The sequence below is a fragment of the Phyllostomus hastatus genome, unplaced genomic scaffold, assembly GCF_019186645.2.
Source record: "Phyllostomus hastatus isolate PE091 unplaced genomic scaffold, TTU_PhHast_1.1 phas_contig_210, whole genome shotgun sequence".
Classification (NCBI taxonomy): Eukaryota; Metazoa; Chordata; class Mammalia; order Chiroptera; family Phyllostomidae; genus Phyllostomus; species Phyllostomus hastatus.
The window spans coordinates 714,682-736,041 of record NW_025333737.1 but is presented as its reverse complement, the minus strand read 5'-3'; the positions used below and the strand labels follow the sequence as shown (position 1 = coordinate 736,041).

The following is a 21,360-nucleotide window of genomic DNA, read 5'->3' as shown; positions in this document are numbered from 1 at the left end:
TATCAGTCCCATACACAGCTGTCATTCTCTCTCTCTCTCTGGAGAAGTACATGTGGCTTCTTCAGAAGCACTCTGTCTACCTCCTGCAACTCCAGATTACTAACAAACCATAAAAGCAACAAGCATAATTGATGATGAAAGGAATGCCAGTTTAGCCCTGCCTCAATCCCAGCCCCTAAATGTTCCCTAAAGGCAGAAAGCACCAATGGCACACACAAGAGGTGTCTCTTGGGTGCCCTCTTGCTGCCACCAGGGCTTTTCTGCAAGGCTGAAATGGAGGCCACTCTACGAACTGGTAGAAGAGGAAAAAGAGGGGCCCAGGACACAGAAAAGGGAAGTTATTCCAGTGGTGGCCAATGAATAACATCCAATGATTTATAGGAAGTATAATCCAATAATACAGTAAAATAAAACAGTGTGTGCCTGAAATGGTTTTGATTCCAGGAATTATAAAACATATTTTTTAAAAAGAGAGAGAGAGAGAGAGAGAGAGGGGGGAAGAGGAAGAGAGAGAGAGAAAAGGCTGGATGGGAGCAAATTGGGCACAGATGGGAGATGCAATTGGGTTTCAGTGATGCCCTACCACAAATGTTGCTTCAATTACTCCTCTTCAAGAAACTAGAGTTTTATTTCCTTAAATTACAGAATTTTTAAAAAATTAAAATTCTTAGAGTGCTTGTGGTTTAAATCAACGGTTCACCCTCCAGTATCACATCAGCCAATCAGATTGCTACTGAAGTATTAAATGCTGAGGCACATGGAGAAGGCCCCACTTCTCCCTTCAGGCTCGGGAATGTCACAGAGCGATTTCCAGTGGTGACATCACTCTGGGAACCACCTATCACCACCATGTATCACTCGCTAAAAGACAATTTTGGACACAAGCCAGGTAAGGAACACACTGTTCAATAAGGGCTGGCTTGCCTTCTTCATCCATACTTTCAATAATTACTGAGTGCCTAATAAATTCCAGGTACTCTGCTAAGGGACCCCAAACATCCCTCAAATTTATCTGTCCCCAAACACTTCACTACAGAGTACTAGGATTCTAGACTCTCTGTAGGCCCACTGATGAGGGATTTTTGCATAGCACTCATTAGAGCAAGAGATAACAGCCTCCCCACCAATAGCCCTGAACCCATGAGCGTTAAGATCTGAAAGTTTAGTTGGAAAAATTATGTGGCATAACCCAACTCATTTTCCCCTATGGACAGGGGGGCAAATCTGACCTGACAACCTATGCCTCCCTGAGCTCCAGGAAAAACTATAACCTAAGAAATGGGAAAGGATGCCTTTCTCTCACCACTGTCTGAATTTTTTCCTCTATTTTGTCTTGTGAGGTGTCCAAAGCTTTTCAACAGTTTTTGGTCTCTCTTGATCATAAGGAAATCATATATAAAAAGCAATCACACAAAAGTGTTAGTATCATTTCTACCCTGGACTATAGGTACTTTGAAAAAAGGACAGGTAATACAAGGGAAACACTGAAAACACACACAAAAATTAATTAGTGGCATCATGAAGGACATACTTTTTAGTAAGATGTTCCTGTTGCTCTTCAAATCATACTCCTTAGGTCCACATCTACAACAGGGAAGCCCAGGCACAGATTAAGAGGACCTTAATTGCCTTGGGGGCTGCAGATCACCTCTGCTTCAGGCTGGAACGTTCCTTCTCCACAGAGTCCAGGAACTGATACACACAAACACCCACCCAGAAGGACATGTCCAAGAAAGAATGGAAAGAAAAATGATGGCCCAGATGTTCTGTAACTTGCAGTGACTGCCAAATCACCATAGACCCCAAGCACCTGGGAGGGGCAGGCAGCATCAGGCCCTTGCTTCCTGGTTTCAGACAGCCTGGGTCCCACAGCTGGGTGGCTGGCGACTCTGACAGCAAGCAGAGTGGCCTGGAGAGAGGACTTTAGAAGGGCACTGGTGGACAGGACTTGGGGGCTGAACACTAAGGGCTGATTTATCACTTCCTTACTCATAAAAATGTGATTCAAACTGCTGCCGATTAGTGAAGGATTTAAACCTTTACCCTCTCCCCAACCCCCTGTCCCTCTCCACCCCCGGCACAGATGCTGCTACTCAGCCACAACACCCCCTTCTTGCCACTGTCCATACAAGCACAGCACAGGGCCCCAGAGAAGATGACTCATATGCTGGGAAATGGAAAAGTGCATCTTCCCACCAACCAGTCCTGCTGAGTGCTCTGCTCACTCCTCTCCCAATGGCAGCCCACACAGTGGGGTCTGGACAGCCGCCTCAGCTGCACACCGGGTACTTGGCAGCACGTCCACAGAGCTCTCTGTCCTAGCTGAGTGTTATATCCTGTGGCCCAGGCTGTTTTTCCCTGAAACAACCTTGGTGCTTCTGACAACCTCGTATCATCCTTCTCTTGGCCCCAGTTGCCTCATGGAGGTGAGCATCAGGACAAGGCCAGAAATGAGTAGTGGACTTTCACGCACAGGCTCTAACATGCCCTTCCTGGCTAGCGGGTCCACACATAACCTACCACGGAAGAGTCCTTTTAAAAAAAGTACCCTGGCCTCCAACGGGGAAACCACCTATTTCCTTCTTTCTCTGGTCTTACCATCTCACCTTCCTTTCATCTGTATTTTTTAACCTTCACTAAACAACAGCTATAAGAGAAGGACTCACAGGTGGCCTATGAAAGGCCACAGTGTATTCCTTTTCATGGAGCAGAAGCTGCTGACAATAGTTGCTTCACAGGCAAGAGATGCATGTCCTTTACAGTCACACCTCCCAAGATTACAAGTCACTTGATGCTAGAAAAACACCTTGGCAGAGGCTGCAGCTCTGTGACAGGCAGCTGACTGAACTCTGTGGATTGAGGTTAGAGGAAGGCAGGAAAATGAAGAGGAGGGCACCTCAGGAAGCCCCATTTCCTGAGTCCAGTGAGCTTCCCACTTCATAGCAGAGCCAGGAGAGTAATGAAGAAGGAATCAATCTCCTGCCCCTTTGGACTTCACAGTCTCACCAGGATAGCACTTATAAACTTTATTTCCTCTTTCCTGGAAACCACCACTGCCCTCAGGACTGCATACTTCCTCAGAGCTGTTCTTAGGAATAATTAGCCAAGTTCAAAATGGCACCTCAGCCTCTGCATCTTGCCTTCTGCTGGGAGTTTTAAATGATAGAGCAGGAAACTTTGAGAGGAGAAAGTCCTCTACGATTCAGATGTGATTGAAAACCCAAGCGGACGAGCACAGGGCCTAGGGAAACTGTGGCATACCTACTTATTAGGGGAGAAATAAATCCCCCGCCAGCAAGCTGATGCAGAACCCCCAAATATCAGTGGGGAGGGAAATAAGTCAATTTCAGAGTGGAAGAAAGTACAAAAAAAAAAAAAGGGGTGCAATAAGAGAACTAGTGACACTCTGTCCAGAAACACCAGGAGTCTCCATGGGACAATTCCCATTTCTTGGCATTTCAGATAATAACCTTTCAGTCCTGAGACCAAACTTTACTCTGTCAATGCTCTAAAACAATTCTTTGTTGGCATGGACCAAATCTCCCATGCAAACACACACACAAAATAATGTCATCCCTATGCTACGTATTTCCATCAAGTCAAAGCACATATCCTTACCTAAGCGGTGGGAAGGGAAGGGAAGAGATCCTGGTAACATCCTTTGGCTATGACCTGGTTGTAAAGAACATTAAAAAACCTGCCAAACAGCATTCCCCACTCCCATACCATACTCCCCACCTCAAAAAAACCGAGTATTCAAAAAAGCATTTCAGAATGCACACCAGTATGTTAGCCAAACTCTGGGCCTGGTGATTTTTGTGCTTCCAATTTGAGTCACCAAAGCTCATCAATTCTCTGTTCTTACTCCCTGGCAGGCTCCCACAAGGGATATCCCACAGGGAACTAGACTTTTCCATACTGAACAAACAGGGTACATGAGTCCAGAAACAGCTATTCCCAATCCCTGCCAAGCGTATGGTCTCTGCAATGAAACATTTCAGCAATGCCTCTCCCCTGGGAGAGGCTCTGGGTCTGCAGACTCCAAGAGGCCTTGCTGCTGCCTTTAGCATGGCCAGATGTGCAACAGCATCTCTGGGTTTGCAAATTAAGCTCTATACCCATGATTCCCTCCTTTCATCCCACCCAAGCACTAGATAGTCATACAGATTTTAAGGAGTAAAATTAGTATATGAGAGGCAATGGTGGGGAAGGGTGTGTATGGGTGTGTGTGCATGTTTGTTAGGGGCAGGTGTAGTGGTATGGTAGCATGGAAAAGAAGTTAGATTAATCTTTATCTGTCTACATAAAGAAATTGGACATGTCTTACCTTTCAACTGGGAGTTGTGTACAGCAAACATGTTGATGGTCATAAGCTGCAGCATGCGAGTACTTCCAATAGGAGAGGGACTATGCTGCAGCAATACCTGGAACTCCTTGAGAACCTTCTCAGCCACTGCGGGGAATGTCTCCATCCTACAAATACATCCAGCCCATCAGTGAGGGACATCCCCAAGAGTATTTATGTGTGTACACACGCACGCACACACACACCCTTTCTCTCTTCTCTTCCTCCTTCCTTCCCTTTATTCTTCTCCCCCACCACCTCTGTCTCTCTCTTTCTTTCTCCATCTCTCTCTCTTAAAGCAGACAACTAATGTCTACGATGTCTGTTTGCTACTTTCACAAACCTTCTTGCTAGTCTAATGTTGTGGACAAATTTAAGAGACAATTTCTCTGGGTTTGGAGATGGAATCAATTCAATTTTGGATAAATCACCATGAGTTATTATACTTTGGTATGCTATTTCCTAACCCCTGGCAATAACTGAATTCAAGCTGAAATGAAATCAAAGTTTCTCTCTGAAACAATCAGTTTTTCTAAATAGCAAACCAATTTCCTTTAAGCTCTAAGACCTACATATTCCCCAAATATGTAGGTCTCTGGTTCATGAATCTAAGGATCTTCACTCAAGGCTTTACTTCAAGAAACCAGAAATAGTTCTCTTGCCATCTTCTTAGGCACTATCACACTAATTGCTCTACCTAAGGATCCCAAAGTTCCCCTTAAAAAATCCTCAGACCTAGGACCCCAATGATCTGTTTCAGCCTTTCCTGTGTTGCTGCCCTCCTTGCTCTCGCAAGACTCTGCTCATCAAGGTCTGTATGTTCTCAGGCCAGTGGAAATATAATGCCCTGGCCAACTGCCACTCCCAATACAGGAAGAGCCTGTAATGTAGGGAGGTAGAAACCCAGCCAGTGACCTAGGGCTCCTAAAGAGAGGTCATTCAAACCACTGCTTGCCAAATGTGGCCACTGGATTCCAAACAGTGGTGCATGCCTGGAGCTCCTTTGGCAATAGCAACAAACCACAGCTGAAGTCCTCAGGAATAAAAAGCAAATTCAAACTTGGTGCTAGAGAGAGAAACCAGGCACATTGGGCCTCAGGGCCATGCTGAGCAATTCACGGTCAGGAAAGTATCTTTTATCCATCCTCAAGTCCTCCCCTATCAAAAAAACAAATAAACTACTTATAGTGCACAGGGTGATGGGGTAAAGAAGAGTTTCAGGCTGGATTAATATACAGCTTCTGAAAAGCCACAGGAAAGGGAATCCTTCTTAAAAAGACAAAAACAGTTTCAAGTCTTAGGGAAAGGTACTTCTAGTTTAACCCAAACCTGACCCTTCCCCCACTTAGAACCCTCCCCAGGTTAGCAAACTCCAGAGCTTTCTGGCATCTTGGCAATCTTCATTCCTTGCCCCTGGATGGAAACTCTTATTACTGACCTTCTGGTATCCAGAAATCATGCCACAGCTATGGGTCAATTACAGTTTATATTCCAGTTCCCTTTTCTTCATTTTCATTGGCACAAAACATGCCATGCTTTTGCTGCCCATCCCCATATGCCATTTTAAGTGCTCCATCCCCTGCAAAAAAATACCCCCCCATACACAACCACTGCCACCACCAAAAAAAAATCCCTCTTTTTTTCTTCTTTCTCTAAAATGTTTCAGAACCATTAAAACCCTTGGTAGGTTTGGAGTGGCAGAGTGATATGCCTGGAGCTGGATTGGATCCATTTTCCCCATGAGCTGTAACAAAGGTTTCATTTTAAATCCTGACACTGTGCAGCACTCTTTCTGGTCGGAGGTGGGGAGGGGGGCTAGCACTTCTCATTAAGAGAACAGCAGAGTTCACTCTGCTTGAAAAGCAGTCACACTGGGCAAGTTTCAGAGCCATGTGTCTCCGTGTTGAAAGGCGGTAGAGAGCCAACACAGAACGATATGACAGAGTGTCACGTGGGACAGTCTTGCTTCGAAGCTGTGTCTGAGGAAACCTCTTCCCTGGGATGGGAACTGAAACATCCATTAGCACTCTGTAGATCAGACTGGGGTCTGAAAAGAACACCAGGCCAAATGTCCACATCTTTTTCTTAAATTTGTTTTTTTTTTTTAATTCTTCCCTTTGCCCTTCAACTAGTTCAACATCAAAAAAAAAAAAAGAAAAAAAATCAAATGCATAAGAATGTATGTTAGAGTAACTTCAATTCTGAGATATGAGGGAAAATGGATCTACTCAGACAAAATCAGCTTTGTCAGGCAGTAACCAAGGGACACACAGATAAAAGACTTCCTCCAAGCTCAATAATGTGGTTTCTGATTCCCAATTTTGTACCTAAAATGCTATCTGGTTTTGGCCTCAAACTACCTCTTAAGCAGTTTTACATCTTTCTCTTTGCTACAATCCATATTATAGAATAAAAATTATACTAAAACAGAGACAATGACAGAATACAATTTATGTTTAGAAAAAACCCACAAAATAAAATTATCGTTTTTATGGATACATATGTAAATACATAAATGAAGTAAAAGAATCTGGGAAAATACACAACTGAATGTCTGGTATTATCTCTGGAGAGCACAGGGTTGGGAGAGAGTTGAGAGAAATTTAGCCTTAGCTGTAATGCTACATTTTAATGAGATTTTGTATATTACTTATGTAATAATTGTTAGCCAAGAAGCAGCAGTAGCACTAGCAACATAGGAGGAGAGAAAGCACAAAAAGATGGTATTTGTAATGGCAAAAAATTGGAAGCAGCCTAAAGTGTTCAATAATAGCAGATAATTAAGAAGGCACACCTGTGAAATTGAATTCTATTTTTTAAAAGTTGTATTAGATTTTTTAATCATGTGGATAAAGTTTAACATATATTAGATGAAAAGTTTCAAAGCAGTTTAATGCAAACTCTTTTGATGCATATTTAAAAAATAAATGTGTGTGCGTGATGTATAGAAAGAAAAAATATATATACATCAAGTACCAACAGCGGACGGCTATCTCTGGATAGTGAAAATATGGGTAATTTTTTATTTCTTCTTTTTCTTGAGTTTTTAAAGTATTTTACAATAAGCACTGTATACAATAAAAAGATTTCTCCTACAATGCATACTATCAATTTTTATATAAAACATTTATAATTTTAAAAGAAATAAAAAGATTTCTCCTACAATGCATACTATGGGTTTTTATATAAAACATTTATAATTTTAAAGGTAAATCAAAATACAAACATAATATCTTTAACAATTCAAAGACCAAAATAAATATATCAGTCTTTGAATTCCAAGAGATCCTGAAGCTGTGCAAACAGCATGACTAGGCAAGTAAAAAACTAAACTGGTAACTTTAACCAAGGTGATAATGGGAAGCAAAATTATTCTATTTATCACAAGTGAAAAGTCTACAGGCTGCCGGCTTCTCAACCTCCCTCAGCAGAGTCCAAGTACAGTTCTGATCTGTTGCTTCTCACTAGGAAAGCAAGTGTCTGTCAGGAGCCACTTGGCACTCCTGGCGGATTCCTCTTCCTAAGCCTAACAGAATTCTGTCCGATCCTTTAAAACTGCGGAAGATACGATCATTTTCAGGATATGTGTTTCACTGACTTAAGGGACTGCTTTCCAAAATGATCTCTAGAGACACCTTGTCTCATTTGAATGGTAGTTTTATAAAACCAATTTTTCAGACAACACTGGGACTTAAACCCAGGAGTGACTCAGACAGTGACTAATGGGGCAGGACCCAACCTTTCAGATGCTAAGGAACAGAGCTGAGCTAGACAACATTGTCTTCCGAAAGAATCAGGCTTCATAACTCTTCTCAACTTAATTTTTAAAAACTGAGTAAGACAAAAGCAACCCAGTAGCAAAAACAAAAACAAGACTAAGCCATGTGACAAGGGTAGAAATGAGAGGAAGAGTTTTAGTGCTACAGAACATTAAGAACTGGAGTGGACCTTGGATATCATCTATTTAAACTACTGATAAGGAAACCGAAGCCCCCAGAGGCTTTGACTTGTTCACTCTCAAGGTCTTGTAACTGAGTAAAGAAACTCATATTGCACACAGTAGGCATTCAAGCACATGTTGATGCAATTTGGAAGGCTAGGCACAGAGAAGATGAAGACTGGAGAGCAATGATGGGGCTTTACTCAAAAGACAGGCGGGACAGTGGATGTGTCTTCAGCTGCTCCCCATTACAACCTCCTCACTCTTAATTCGTTTTCAACGCCTCCCACATTTCACTTCTTCTTAGTAATTAGGCAACAATCCATGTTGTTGTGTGTGGCTTAGACTCATTGCTTTTCTAGTCTTAGAGACATCTATACTTTTTTTTTTAAATAGAAAAGTTATTGTTGTTTCGGCCTTCCAGAATAAATATGGGGCAAAATTCTCTTTTACCTCCAGGACAGCATAGGAGGAATACTCATCAAGGGGCCGGAGTGCCTAGAATTTACATACGTTTTCCTCATGTGAACACTACTATAACTCATTTTTTATGCAGGTGAAGCTAGATTGGCCTTATCATTTGCCAACAGAATATCTTACATGCAGGAATGGAAGAGATACTGAAAAATAATCTGGACCACAGCAAACCACCTCTGACAAATGAGATAATCTATTCTTTTTTAAAGGATTCCAAAGAAGAAAATGCCTGAACATACATCCCTGTGTGAAATTTTCTTACACCTAACCCAAATCTCTCCAGCTGCAACATAAGCCTATTTTCTCTTGCTGTCGTCCCACAGAAATCAAAACTATCTGGTTATAACTTTTATAGTTAAACACAGTTAGGAGAACCCACAGCTGTCTTTAAATAAACCTTTTTTTACCTTAACTTTTTTAAGATGAATTTTTCCTCTCAGCAATCACTTTCTAGCTTTTTAACCATTATTGTGGTTCCTTCCTAAACCTCCTCCAAAATATATGTATCTAAATGTGAGAATTTTAAAAGGGGGAAAACTACTAATGTCCTAACTTGATAAAAAAATATATCCTAAATGTTCCTACATTCTGGACCAAGATTTATACCTTCTTTAGTCCCCAAAGTCTCTAAAAGATCTAACACATACCCAGAGCAGTGGTTCTCAACCAAGAGCAACTTTGCAACCACCCCTAACTCCCTGAGAACATTTGACAATGTCTGGAGACATTTTTAATTGTTCCAACTGGGAGGAGGGGAGTGATGCAACTGGCATGAAGTGGGTAGAAGCCTGGGATGCTGTTAAACATCCTACAATGCACAGGACAGCTCCCTACAACAAAGAAATTAAAAGGCTCAAAATATCAACAGTACAGAGGTTGAGCAGTCCTGACTTAAAGCAACATGGTACATGAAAATTTAAAGAACATAGGTAAACAGGAGAAAAACTGAGTGAAAAATTAGGGAAAGAAAGATTTTAAAAATGAAAACTAAAAAAGATGATAAAGATATAAAGAACCGTAGTAGCTATTTTAAGTGCAGCACAACAGTATTCCATGCTATGATGCGGTATTTTATAAAGTGATGTTATCATTTTGCTCACTTGTAACTGCAGCTTACATAACTCACTAATGACTGGCCTGAGTCTACTATAACCTACTAGAATACTAGTTCCTTCTCTTCAGCCTTTTAGCCTATCTATTTCTGTAACAAGTCACTCATTTATACAACAAATACTTACTGAGCATCTACTACATGACAGGCACTAAGGCAAAAGCTCTTGTCAGAACAGAGCTTACATGGGGGTAGGGGAGACAGGGAGAGGGGAGCTACTGATGCACCTAGCTACTTTTCCCAAGTGAATTACCTCACACTTATTTCTACTAATAGATACATCTACTGGCAGCACTCCAAATCATTTAGATTAAGACTACCCTTGTGATGGCTGTCACTGTCCCTCCCTCTTGACCAAGTTGACGACAAATGAATATGTAATAAGCACATTTTCTAGTTCACCATTCATAAAAAATGTTTCTTCAAAGCTGGACAAAGCCTTTCAGTCTCTCCCACTAAGGAAAACTTCTAGAGCATCACAGATAAACTTACAAGGTTATGACAGAAAGTGAAAGGGAAACACTGACAGCAATAGTGGGATCTATAATCCAAAACGAATCACCTCAAAGGGTAGCTCACAATAAAACCTCCAATTCAGACAATATTAAAGTGCAGAAGAGATGTCTGAGAGCACCACCACCTACTCCTCTTCTAAAGAGGCACTGAGCACACCTCTGCTCTAGTGGGCGGGCATTAGTCAGGCTTTCAGGATCACTTGTTTTACACAGTGAAGAAAAACTCTGATCCATCAAAGGAACACTCAAAACTTGATCTCTGTCCAGGGATTTAATGGGTGAAGTAACAGGGTTTTTGCACACAACACCTTCCCTGAGATTTATATGTAAATCCACGAGAGATGGTGAAACCACAGCAAAGCCTTAGCATTTACTGAGATCAGTGATATGGTACAGGAACACCTGAGCACAGAAAAAAAGGGTATGGTTCAGGAAGGAGAGAAAATACTGGAGAAAAAAAAATGTTACTCTTCTCTTTAAGGGTAAATGAGTAGACAGTATTCTCACTAAGGAGGACCTCTGACAGTTGTGCCCAGGAAATGAGCACGACTTCCTTGTGGAGCCCCTTTACTAGGGGTAGAGCTGGAAGGCAGAGGAAAGAGAAACCCAGAGGGATAAGGAATGGGGGTTGAGAAAAGACTGTTTAAAGGGGGCTTTTGTAAAGGTAGAGAAAGAAAAGACAGGGGTGGAGAGTAGTAGTTCCCAAATCTCATGAGCAAAGTAGGAGAGTGAGTGAAGGGAAGAGAAGGTGGAGGCCTCTAAGAATTCACACCCTGTGCCCTCAGTTACAAACACAGTCTAGTTGCTAACAATATTAAATTCCAAAATGACTTGTAATGTAGGAAAATAAAATAAACATCCTGCACACTTACCCAATCCGGGTAAACAGCTTCCCATGGGCATGGAGAAAACTGAGGATGAACCTTTTGTTCAGCTGCATGGGAAAAAGAGAGGAGAAAACAATTAAACTTTCCCCAGTTTCCTGTTACTGAACAGAGTCCCTAGTGACAAAATAACCTGGCCAGGGTCTAAGGGGTGGGCACTAGGGATGGGAACCAAATGGACATGCCCAAACTCTCACACAGACCCAGGGCATATGCCCAACAGCTGCTGCTCAACTGAGCCAAATGATAGTAAGCTCAGTAAGCGGACAGCACCCTCTGCTGGCAGCGCTGCACACATAGCGCTGTGTGCAGGGAATGAAGCGCTGAATCCCAATAAATGGGTAGAAAGATGTCTGCAGCTAGCTCTGAGACCTAGGAGCCACCCTTACCCCATAACAATGGGAACTGACAAGGATAAGGATAATACAGATTTTGGATAAGTCCCTAATCTTATTTATGATCTATTTTTCTATCTAACCAACAAACCAGTGCTCTTCTTTGGTAAACAAGGGTAAAGTAACCTACCACTAACTAGTTCATCAAGTTATATTTCTCCATCTTTTTTTTAATCCTCACCTAAGGATATGTTTATTAATTTTAGAGGGAGGGAGAGGAAGGAGGAAGAGGGGAGAGAGAGAGAGACAGACAACAGACAGACATGGATGTGAGAAATATTGATTGGATGCCTCCCATAAGTGCCTTGACAGGGGACCAATCCCACAACCTAGGTATGTGCCCTGACCAGGGATCAACCCCACAACCTTGATGTATGGGATGATGCTCCAACCAACTGAGCCACCCGGCCAAGGCTATACTACTTCACCCTTTAAGACTAAATTTCGCCCTGGCTGGTGTAGCTCAGTGGATTGAGCGCGGGCTGGGAACCAAAGTGTCCCAGGTTCGATTCCCAGCCAGGGTACATTCCTGGGTTGCAGGCCATAAACCCCAGCAACCGCACATTGATGTTTCTCTCTCTCTCTCTCTCTCTCTATCGCCCTCCCTTCCCTCTCTAAAAATAAATAAATATTAAAAAAAAAAAAGACTAAATTTCAGGTTCAAGGTCAGGAGCAGAAAATTCAAGTGTCTACAAGGGGCCAGGTTTGAAGTAGGTTGGTGGTGCCAGTAGCAATCAGTGGCTTGTCCACTCCAGTTTTTTTTTGTGGATGCTGTACTATCATTTCTTTCTTTCTTTCTTTTTTTTTTTTTTAAGGAACAGCTGAAAGCTGGGTTTTTAAATGAAATTCTTTGGCTTTTAAATGTTGGCTAATAACAAAAAAAAAAAATCTTAACATTAGGCAAGCCCAAAGCACAAACATGCCAGCCACATCTGGCCCATGAGCTAACAAATTTACAATCCCAGTTCAATGTTCTAGAAAACCTGCTGCTATTAAAACCTGCTGCTATGAAGGGAGAGATTCCTCTAAACAAAACAAGGGTGGAGGAACAGATCAACTCCAAAGAAAGTGAAGACAATAAAAAAATCAAGCCCTGTTGTCATCTTCCCTGGTCTGCTAGAAGCAATATGCTCAGACAAGCCAGACAAAAGCAAAAATCTTGATTTCAAGGGGGTGGTTAGGGCAAGAAGCACCCTGGATACTCTGCCCAACAGGAAAAATTCTTCTGGTTTATCCCCTTGCAAAACAGAATACCAATCAAGATATGGTCATTCTATCTATGTCATACGGAAGCTAGGTGTGGGAAAAGAAGTGCATTCTCACCCCACCAATGACTTCAAGAGCAAATTCTACATACAAGCTCCAATCTTTATTTTTGTGTAAATGAATTACAGTTAGTCAGCAATACTATATCAAACACTGAGCTATGTAGTTAAAAAGCTCAGGATACTTCACTGAAGGTAACCTCTCTCTACAGTGAGGTGGGTCAAGGCCATGGACACTGAGTTCCACGAACAGAAGGGAAAGATGAAAAGCTGCTACAAAAATAAATTACGAATGGTTATATCACCATTAGCTGCAAAACCTGGGGTAGAATGTAAGTCTCTAGATTTACTAGCAGAGGAAAGTGGTGAAAAACAGACTTTCCTATCAAATTTCTGCCACTTACCTGCTGTGGGATCTCAGGTAACTGATCTATCCTCCCTAATTTTTTCTTTCTACACATGGAGATAATAGTACCCATATATTAATGGGTTGGTACATGAGATAAGGCAAGTAAAAGCATGCCTGACCTGTTGTAAACACTCAAGTGTTAGCTGAACATTCTCTCCCAGTGAATGATAAAACAAGTAGTAAAATGTTAACAACTGGAGAATCTGGGTAAAGACTTTATGGGAGTTCTTTGTATTATTCTTATAACTTTTCTACAAGTATGAAATCATTTCAATAAAAAGGTAAGTCCTAGCTGGAGTGGCTCAGTTGGATGGGCATCACCCCACAAAGTCAAGGGTCACTGGTTCAATTCCTGGTCAGAGCACATGCCTGGGTTGCAGGTTCCCCTGCCCACCCCTCAAAGCCATTGGGGCATGTATGAGAAGCAACCAATTGATGTTTCTCTCCCTCTCTTTCTCCCTTCCCCTCTCTCTGAAAATGAATGAATGAATGAATGAATGAATGAATGAAGTAAAATATGTATACATTCTCTTGATTCCTATTTTAACTCAATTATCCCTTTTCCCACAGCTGTCAATCATAAACTGGTTAACTCATCCATTACTAGGACAAATCCCTTGTTAGTTATATTTATATATACAGGGTACTTTGGTAGAAACAAAACAATTAACCCATTTTGTTCAAGGCAATTACCATCCCCCAAGCCACAAGGCAATTCAGAAACTTAAGCAACTTGAACAGTAAATAGCAGAATTAGAACTTGAACCTAGATCCTCTGATATCAAAAAGTTCTCCTTCCCTTATACTGCATCTATCTCAGGAAGAGAACTGGTGAGTTTTATTCATAGAGAGCTGATGAGAAAATAGGAGCAAACTAAAAAGCAGTTCAGTTTTATGCTGAAGCTTTCCTTACCTATTAGGAAACTCACACTGTGTGACTCACAATGCCTCCTGGAGTAAAATGAGAGCAACAAGAGGTTTCTGAATATTGTAGTTCTATCTATACTTCCCAAAGATCCTTCCCTAGGGCAATAAAGGAAGCTCACTTAATTACCTGAATTTGCACTTGCCATTCATCACTGCATTTTACTAGAAAGTGGATTTCAATGTGCTATGTGTATTCTACCAGTAAGAGTAAAGGGAATCTTTGGTAACTTTTCAAACTAGAGGCAAAAATATAATATGCTCCCTGATCTTAATGAGAACCAATGCTTTGTTTTTAGTCTGAAAGTGTCTGTCACCCTAAACACATAGCTGACCCTTGAACAATAAGGGTTTGATTTGCATGGGTCCATTTATACACAGAATACACAGATTTTTTTCCATTAAATTCTATACATGTATTTTCTCATCCTTATGTTTTTCTTAATAACTTTTTTCTAGTTACTTTATTGTAACAATACAGCATTAATACATATAACATGCAAAATGGGTATTAATGGACTGTTTATGTTCTTGGTAAGGCTTCAGGTCAACAGTAGGATATTTAGTAGTTAAGTTTTTGAGGAGTCAAAAGTTGTATGTGGGCCCTGGTTAGTGTGGCTCAGTAGACTGAGCCCCGGCCTTCAAACAAAAGGGTGACTGGTTTGATTCCCAGTCAGGGCACATGTCTGGGTCACCAGCCAGGTCCCCAGCAGGGGGTGTGTGAGAGGCAACCACACATTGATGTTTCTCTCCATCTCGTTCTCCCTCCTTTCCTCTCTCTCTAAAAATTAAAAAAAAAAAAAATTTTTTAAATCTAAAAACAAAGTTATTTTTGGATTTTTGACTGGTCATCAGAGCCTGACCTCCACATTGCTAAAACGTCAACTGCAGTTTCTTTTCCTTTCCTTTCCTTTTCTTTCTTTCTTGCTTTCCTTCTTTCTTTCTTTTTTTAGCTTTGGCAATTACACTAAGAAATTAATTTTTTTAACATTTTAAAAAAGATTTTATTTACTTATATTTTTTTATTTACAGAGAGAGGGGAGGGAGAAACAGAGGGAAAGAAACATCAATGTGTGGTTGCCTCTCAGGTGGCCTCCTCTGGGGACCTGGCCTGCAAACCAGGCATGTGCCCTGACTGGTAATTGAACTGGCAACCTTTTGGTTTGCAGGCCCATGCTCAATCCACTGAGCTATACCAGCTAGGGCAAAAATTAATTAAAAAACAAAAAAGATTTTATGTATTTATTTTTAGAGAGAGGGAAAAGGAGGGAGAGAAACATCATTGTGTGTTTTCCTCTCACACACCCCCTACTGGGGACCTGGCTGGCAACCCAGACATGTGCCCTGACTGGGAATTGAATCAGTGACCCTTGGGTTCTCAGGTCAGCACTCAATACACTGAGTCACACCAGCCAGGGCTGTACTTTCTTTTTATAATCACCAATAACACTTAAAGTAGGAAAGGAGTTAAAAACGTAGATGCATTCTACAAAGAGGTAATAAGACATGTTATAGTGAGAGAGGTTTGTTACACATTGATCAATATGGGCCTAAGCAATACTGTATGTAACAATACGAAGTTGGCTAGTACTAAGGCAGAACTTTTGGAGAAACTAACTGACACTAAGTCCACAGTAAGGAAAGTCTTGGTTTGAGCTTCCTCCCTCTCCAACACATCATGGACTGACTTTCATTTCTGCAACTTTTTGTTTTTTAACAATACACTCAGATGGTCTCACTCAGGTAGAGAAAGAAATGTTACTCCTTCAATGATGAGACTATCTGCCTCCAGATCTTTCTTGCACTTTTACACAATGTTCACCAGAAACTAAAAATGCTTCTTAGGTATAGCCCTGAGAGACAGTGTTGTAATTATTAAACGGCTCCTAACTCTTTATTTAAAGTCAAACCCAAGTCACTATGGATGGACTCCTGAGCCTTTTGCACCATCTAAAAGCAAAAGACCCAAAGAAACACTAATGGCAGTAGCTAGATGGCTAAGTCTCTAGACACTCACAATGGTGTTTGTCCTGCCATTAACTATGGGATTTTGAGTAAAATGATTTGGGTTGTTCCTCAACTGTAAAATGTAATTTCCACCACTGCCATTACCTAACTCAGAGCTGAAAGGGCAAAAATAAATAATACAAATTAAAGCATTTTGAAGAGTAAATGTTTTATGCAAGGCCTGGTAATTATCACTCAAAACTGCTAAGTGCTTTGTGAACTCTGGAGCAAAGAAGGGAAAGAAGCTGCTCAGAGGCAAAAACACAACACAAGAGGAGAAGATTCTGAAATATGCCCATTTCCATTCCTAAATAGTTGCTCCTGCTTCTAAATAGTTATGTGTAAAGCTAAATTTCTAAAAAGTGAATCATTTTAAGGATAGTAAGAGCACTAAGTATTAAAAGGAATTCCAATGTGCATTTTTAAGTGTTTTGGGGAGCATAAATTATCATTAATTTATCTGTGGGAATGTTTCTACTTTTATATAACAAATATTAAAAAAAAAAAAACTTTAGGGGACTTCTGGCCAAGATGGAGGCATAGGTAAACACACTGTGCCTCCTCGCACAACCAAGACAGGGACAACAATTTAGAAACAGAGTAACAACCAGAACTGACAGAAAATTTAACTGTATGGATGTCGGACAACCAAGGAGTTAAAATAGACATGTTCATCCAGACTGGTAGGAGGGGCGGAGTCGGGCAGCCAGTACTGGTCAAGGCACAGAGAGCATTGGGACGAGGCGTGTAAGGTATCCGGGGTGCGCAAGACCGCAGCAGGTGGACCCTGGGGGCTCAAGCGACAGCTGGCAGACCCCGGCCGAGGGGTGGCAACCTGCAGACCCAGGGAGGCGGTGATTGTGAAGCAAGGCACTGCGAGCAACCCAGGATCCCAGTGCTGGGAAACAGAGCCTTGGGGCACTGACTGAAAACACCTGTGTGGGTTGAGGCGCAGGGAGAGACTCCCAGCCTCACGGGAGAGGTCGTTGGAAAGACCCAGACGGGAACTGGCATCACAGGAGCCCAGTTTGCTCCAGGGAAGCGGCAGAAGGGACTGAGGTCCGATGGAAAGCAGAGCAAGCGCCATCGTTCCCTTTCTTCCCCGCCCCAACATACAGCATCACAATCCAACAACTGGGGTGCCCCACCCTGGAGAACACCTAAGGCTCCGCCCCTCATAAGTAACAGACGTAAGCAGACCAAAGGGAAAAAAAAAAGATGGCTCAAACAGAACAACAAATGAAAGCCCCAGAACCAATACTTTTAAGCAACCGAGAAATAGCCAATCTATGAGGTGCACAGTTCAAAGCACTGGTGATCAGGATGCTCACAGAATCGGTTGATTTTGGTTGCAAATTAGGGGAACAAATGAAGGCTACAATAAGTGAAATGAAGAAAAATGCACAGGGAATCAACAGCGATGGAATGAAAGATGGGTCTCACATCAATAGAGTGGACCAGAAGGAAGAAAAAACATACAATCAGAAAAGAATAAAGAAATAAGAATTCAAAAAAACGAGGAGAGGCTTAAGAACCTCCAGGACATCTTTAAACGTTCCAACACCCGAATTATAGGGGTATCAGAAGGGGAAGAGAAAAAGCAACAAGTGAAAAAGTTATATGAACAAATAATAAAGGAGAACTTCCCCATTCTGGCAAAGGAAATAGACTTCCAGGAAGTCCAGGAAGCTCAGAGAGTTCCAAAGAAGTTGCACCCAAGGAGGAACACACCAAGGCACATCATAACTGCATTACCCAAGGTAAAAATGAAGGAGAGAATCCTAGAAGCAGCAAGAGATAAGGAGACAGTTACCTACAAAGGAGTTCCCATCAGATTGTCAGCTGATTTCTCATAAGAGACCTTACAGGCAAGAAGGGACTGGAAAGAAGTATTCCAAGTCATGAAAGGCAAGAACCTATATCCCAGATTGCTCTATCCAGCAAAGCTTTCATATAGAATGGAAGGGCAGATCAAGTGCTTCTCAGATAAGGTCAAGTTAAAGGAGTTCGTCATCACCAGCCCTTATTTTATGAAATGTTAAAGGGACTTACCTAAGAAAAAGAAGATAAAAAACATGTATAGTAAAATGACAGCAAACTCACAATTATTAACAACCACACCTAAAACAAAAACCAAAAGAAACTAAGCAAACAACTAGAACAGGAACAGAACCACAGAAATGGAGATCACATGGAGGGTTAGCAACAGGGGAGTAGGAGGAGGAGGAGAGGGGGAAAAGGTACAGAGAATAAGTAGCATAGATGGTAGGTAGAAAATAGGGGGAGAGCAAGAATAGTATGGGAAATGTAGAAGCTAAAGAACTTAGGACACATGGACATGAACTAAAGGGTGGGAATGTGGGTGGGAGAGGATGTGCAGGGGGGAGGGGAATGAAGGGGGGTAACGGAATAACTGTAATAGCATAATCAATAAAATATATTTTTTAAAAACCCCAACTTTGTTGTATTTTTAAAAGTGGGCTCTATCCTCTTAGATATGAGACAACATAGGTGGAGACCAAATTTCAATGATACCTATTAGTAAATGTCTGGGACTTTCAGAGCATGCATTTGAAGCCCATTTATCATCTGCTTAAAGCACTGAGGATATGACAGGGTAAAGGAGAGTGTGAGCGCACAGAGGCTATGCTGTTCACCCTCATCATGCTCCTACGCCAGGCACAGTCAAGGGCGAACCAACAAGACAAGGTCCCAAATGCCAAAGAACTTATAGTCCAAAAACAAAAGATAAACAAATAACGTACCGACTTGCCAACTCCCCATTTATTCTCCGAAACCTAAGACCAGGCCTAAGGGCTATGAAGGTGCCAGGGGGCACTGTGTTTCCCTTACTGTAACTATCCCTCAGCCAAGGCAAGTCTTCAATTGTGAGAGGTGAGATCTAAGGAGATGATGATAAAGAAAGCAGGGGCAACCTGGCACACAAAATGTGGGAACCCTATCAGTAAGTCAGTAATGCAATAATGATTTGGTAAAGATAAAAATTATTCATTAGAACTTTCGGTATTAAACTTTCTTGGATATGAAGAGCCACACCGAGCCTGAGGTAAAGCAGGAATGGTGATTACTCCTCACCTTTAGTTTCTCCACTCTTGAATTGTTCTGGGCAGGATGACAGCTCAATTAGCTCTAATTAAGTGCAAGTTCCAGGTAGAGATGTCCTACTTAGACAGCTGGATCTGAGCCATGTGAATTCAAGTGTAAAACGTGCCTCTTAAAACCACCTCTTTAACTAATGCACCCCTTGAAACAACAGCTCTCACTCTCACACTGCAGCTTAGTGCTGGCTCAACAAAGTTTTACTTCAAAGCAATTTACTGGCTATTATTTCATTATCTCTCCTACTTAAAGCCAGCAGACTGGAGGGAAATTGGGCTAAATGTCAAATTAGCAGTCAGTTCCAGAAAACCCAGCAAGCAAGCAGAGGGACAGCTGAACTCAGAATACCCAGCAAGTTCTCAGGAGGGAAACTGGCACTAGGTATAAAAAAAGGAAGGAAACACAATTTTGTAATCGTTCTGTATTTACTGCTCATTCATTCGAAGGGAGAGAGTAGACCAAAATGGTAGTAGGATAAAATGGTATAAACAAAGACTACTGATCTTAAGAGTCAAAAATCTAGGTTCAAATCTTGGTTATACCATTTATTTGCTGTATAATTATTGGCAAGTCACTACATCATTCTTTAAATTGAATTTATTGGAGTGACATTGGTTAATAAAATTATGTAGGTTTCAGGTGTACAATTCTAAATACATAATCTGTATATCATATTGCATGTTCCCCACCCCAAGTTCACCTCATCTTTCTCAAGATGTTTATTCAACTATAAAATGAAAAGGTTGAATGAGATCAGTATCAGTGTTTCCTTAACTCTGAGTGTCTGTGCATCACAAGAGCTTTTGTAAAAAATACAGATTCCCTAGTCCTATAGAAGCAAAAAGCTTCATGGAATGGGGGAAGGGAACTGTACATCAGCATTTTGAAAAGGTATCCCAGTGCCTGGCTGATGTGACTCAGTAGATTGAGTGCAGGCCTGTGAACCTGGGGGTCGCTGGTTTAATTCCCAGTCCGGGCACATGCCTGGGTGGTGGACCTGGTCCCTGGTAGGGGGTATGCCAGAGGCAACCACACATTGATGTTTCTCTCCCTCCCTTCCCCTCTCTCTAAAAATAAATAAATAAAATCTTTTAAAAAGAAAAAAAAGGTCTCTAGGTAATTTTGAAAAACAGCCAGACTTGGGAAAACAATAGCTAGATCATGAGTCAGCAAACTACGGCCCAAAAGTCAAATCTAGCCTCCCACTGGTTTTTTGCATGGCTCATGAGCTAAAAATGTATATATATTTATTTTATCCTCGCCCAAGGACAATTTTTCATTGCTCTTGGAGAAAGAGAAAGGAAGAGAAGAAGGGACAAAGAGAAACACTGATGCAAGAGAAAAGCACAATTGGTTACCTCCCGGAAGTGCCCAGACAAAGGATCGAACTCAAAACCTAGTTATGTGCCCTGATAGGGAATCAAACCCACAACCTTTCCGTTATGGGACCGACACCCCAACCAACTAGCCACACTGGCCAAAGTGGATTTTATATTTTTTTAATGGTTAAAAAAATCCAAAGAATACTCCACAGCCCATGAAATTTAAATTTCAGTGTCCATAAATAAAGTTCTACTCATACATAGGCACACTTGTTTGTTTACATATTGTCTATAGCTGCTTTCCCCCTACAAAGGCAGAGCTGAGTAGAGGTGGCTGAAAATGTATGGCCCAAAAGCCTAAAGTATTTACTATCCGGCCCTTTACAGAAACAGTATGATCCCTGGGCTAGATCATCTAGAACACTAGTATCTCAGGCCCACAAATACATAATTCTAACTCAATCTAACCTTTCTGGCCAACTTCGGATCAAGTACCATTTTATTCTATGGTCGTGTGCACGTGCACACACACCCCCAAATGCCAAAAAACTGCAGCTTTCAAGTTTTTTAACTCAAACACCTCAAAGGCTACAAAGACATATAAATGGGGTTCTCCAAATTTTCACCTTGGAAGCCACCATTGGGC

At 41.5% G+C, this 21,360-nt stretch overlaps 1 protein-coding gene across 2 annotated transcripts in view; it reads right to left on the bottom strand.

Annotated features, from left to right (window-relative positions):
* The window catches only part of SMG6 (SMG6 nonsense mediated mRNA decay factor), a 222,741-nt gene that overhangs the window by 156,341 nt on the left and 45,040 nt on the right, over nt 1-21,360 (bottom strand). For both annotated transcript variants that reach the window (XM_045836380.1, XM_045836381.1), the window contains exons 9-10: nt 11,261-11,322; nt 4,328-4,473 (exon numbers count right to left, since the gene is read on the bottom strand). In XM_045836380.1, the coding sequence (XP_045692336.1) occupies nt 4,328-4,473; nt 11,261-11,322 (208 nt within the window). The remainder of the gene's footprint in view (nt 1-4,327; nt 4,474-11,260; nt 11,323-21,360) is intronic.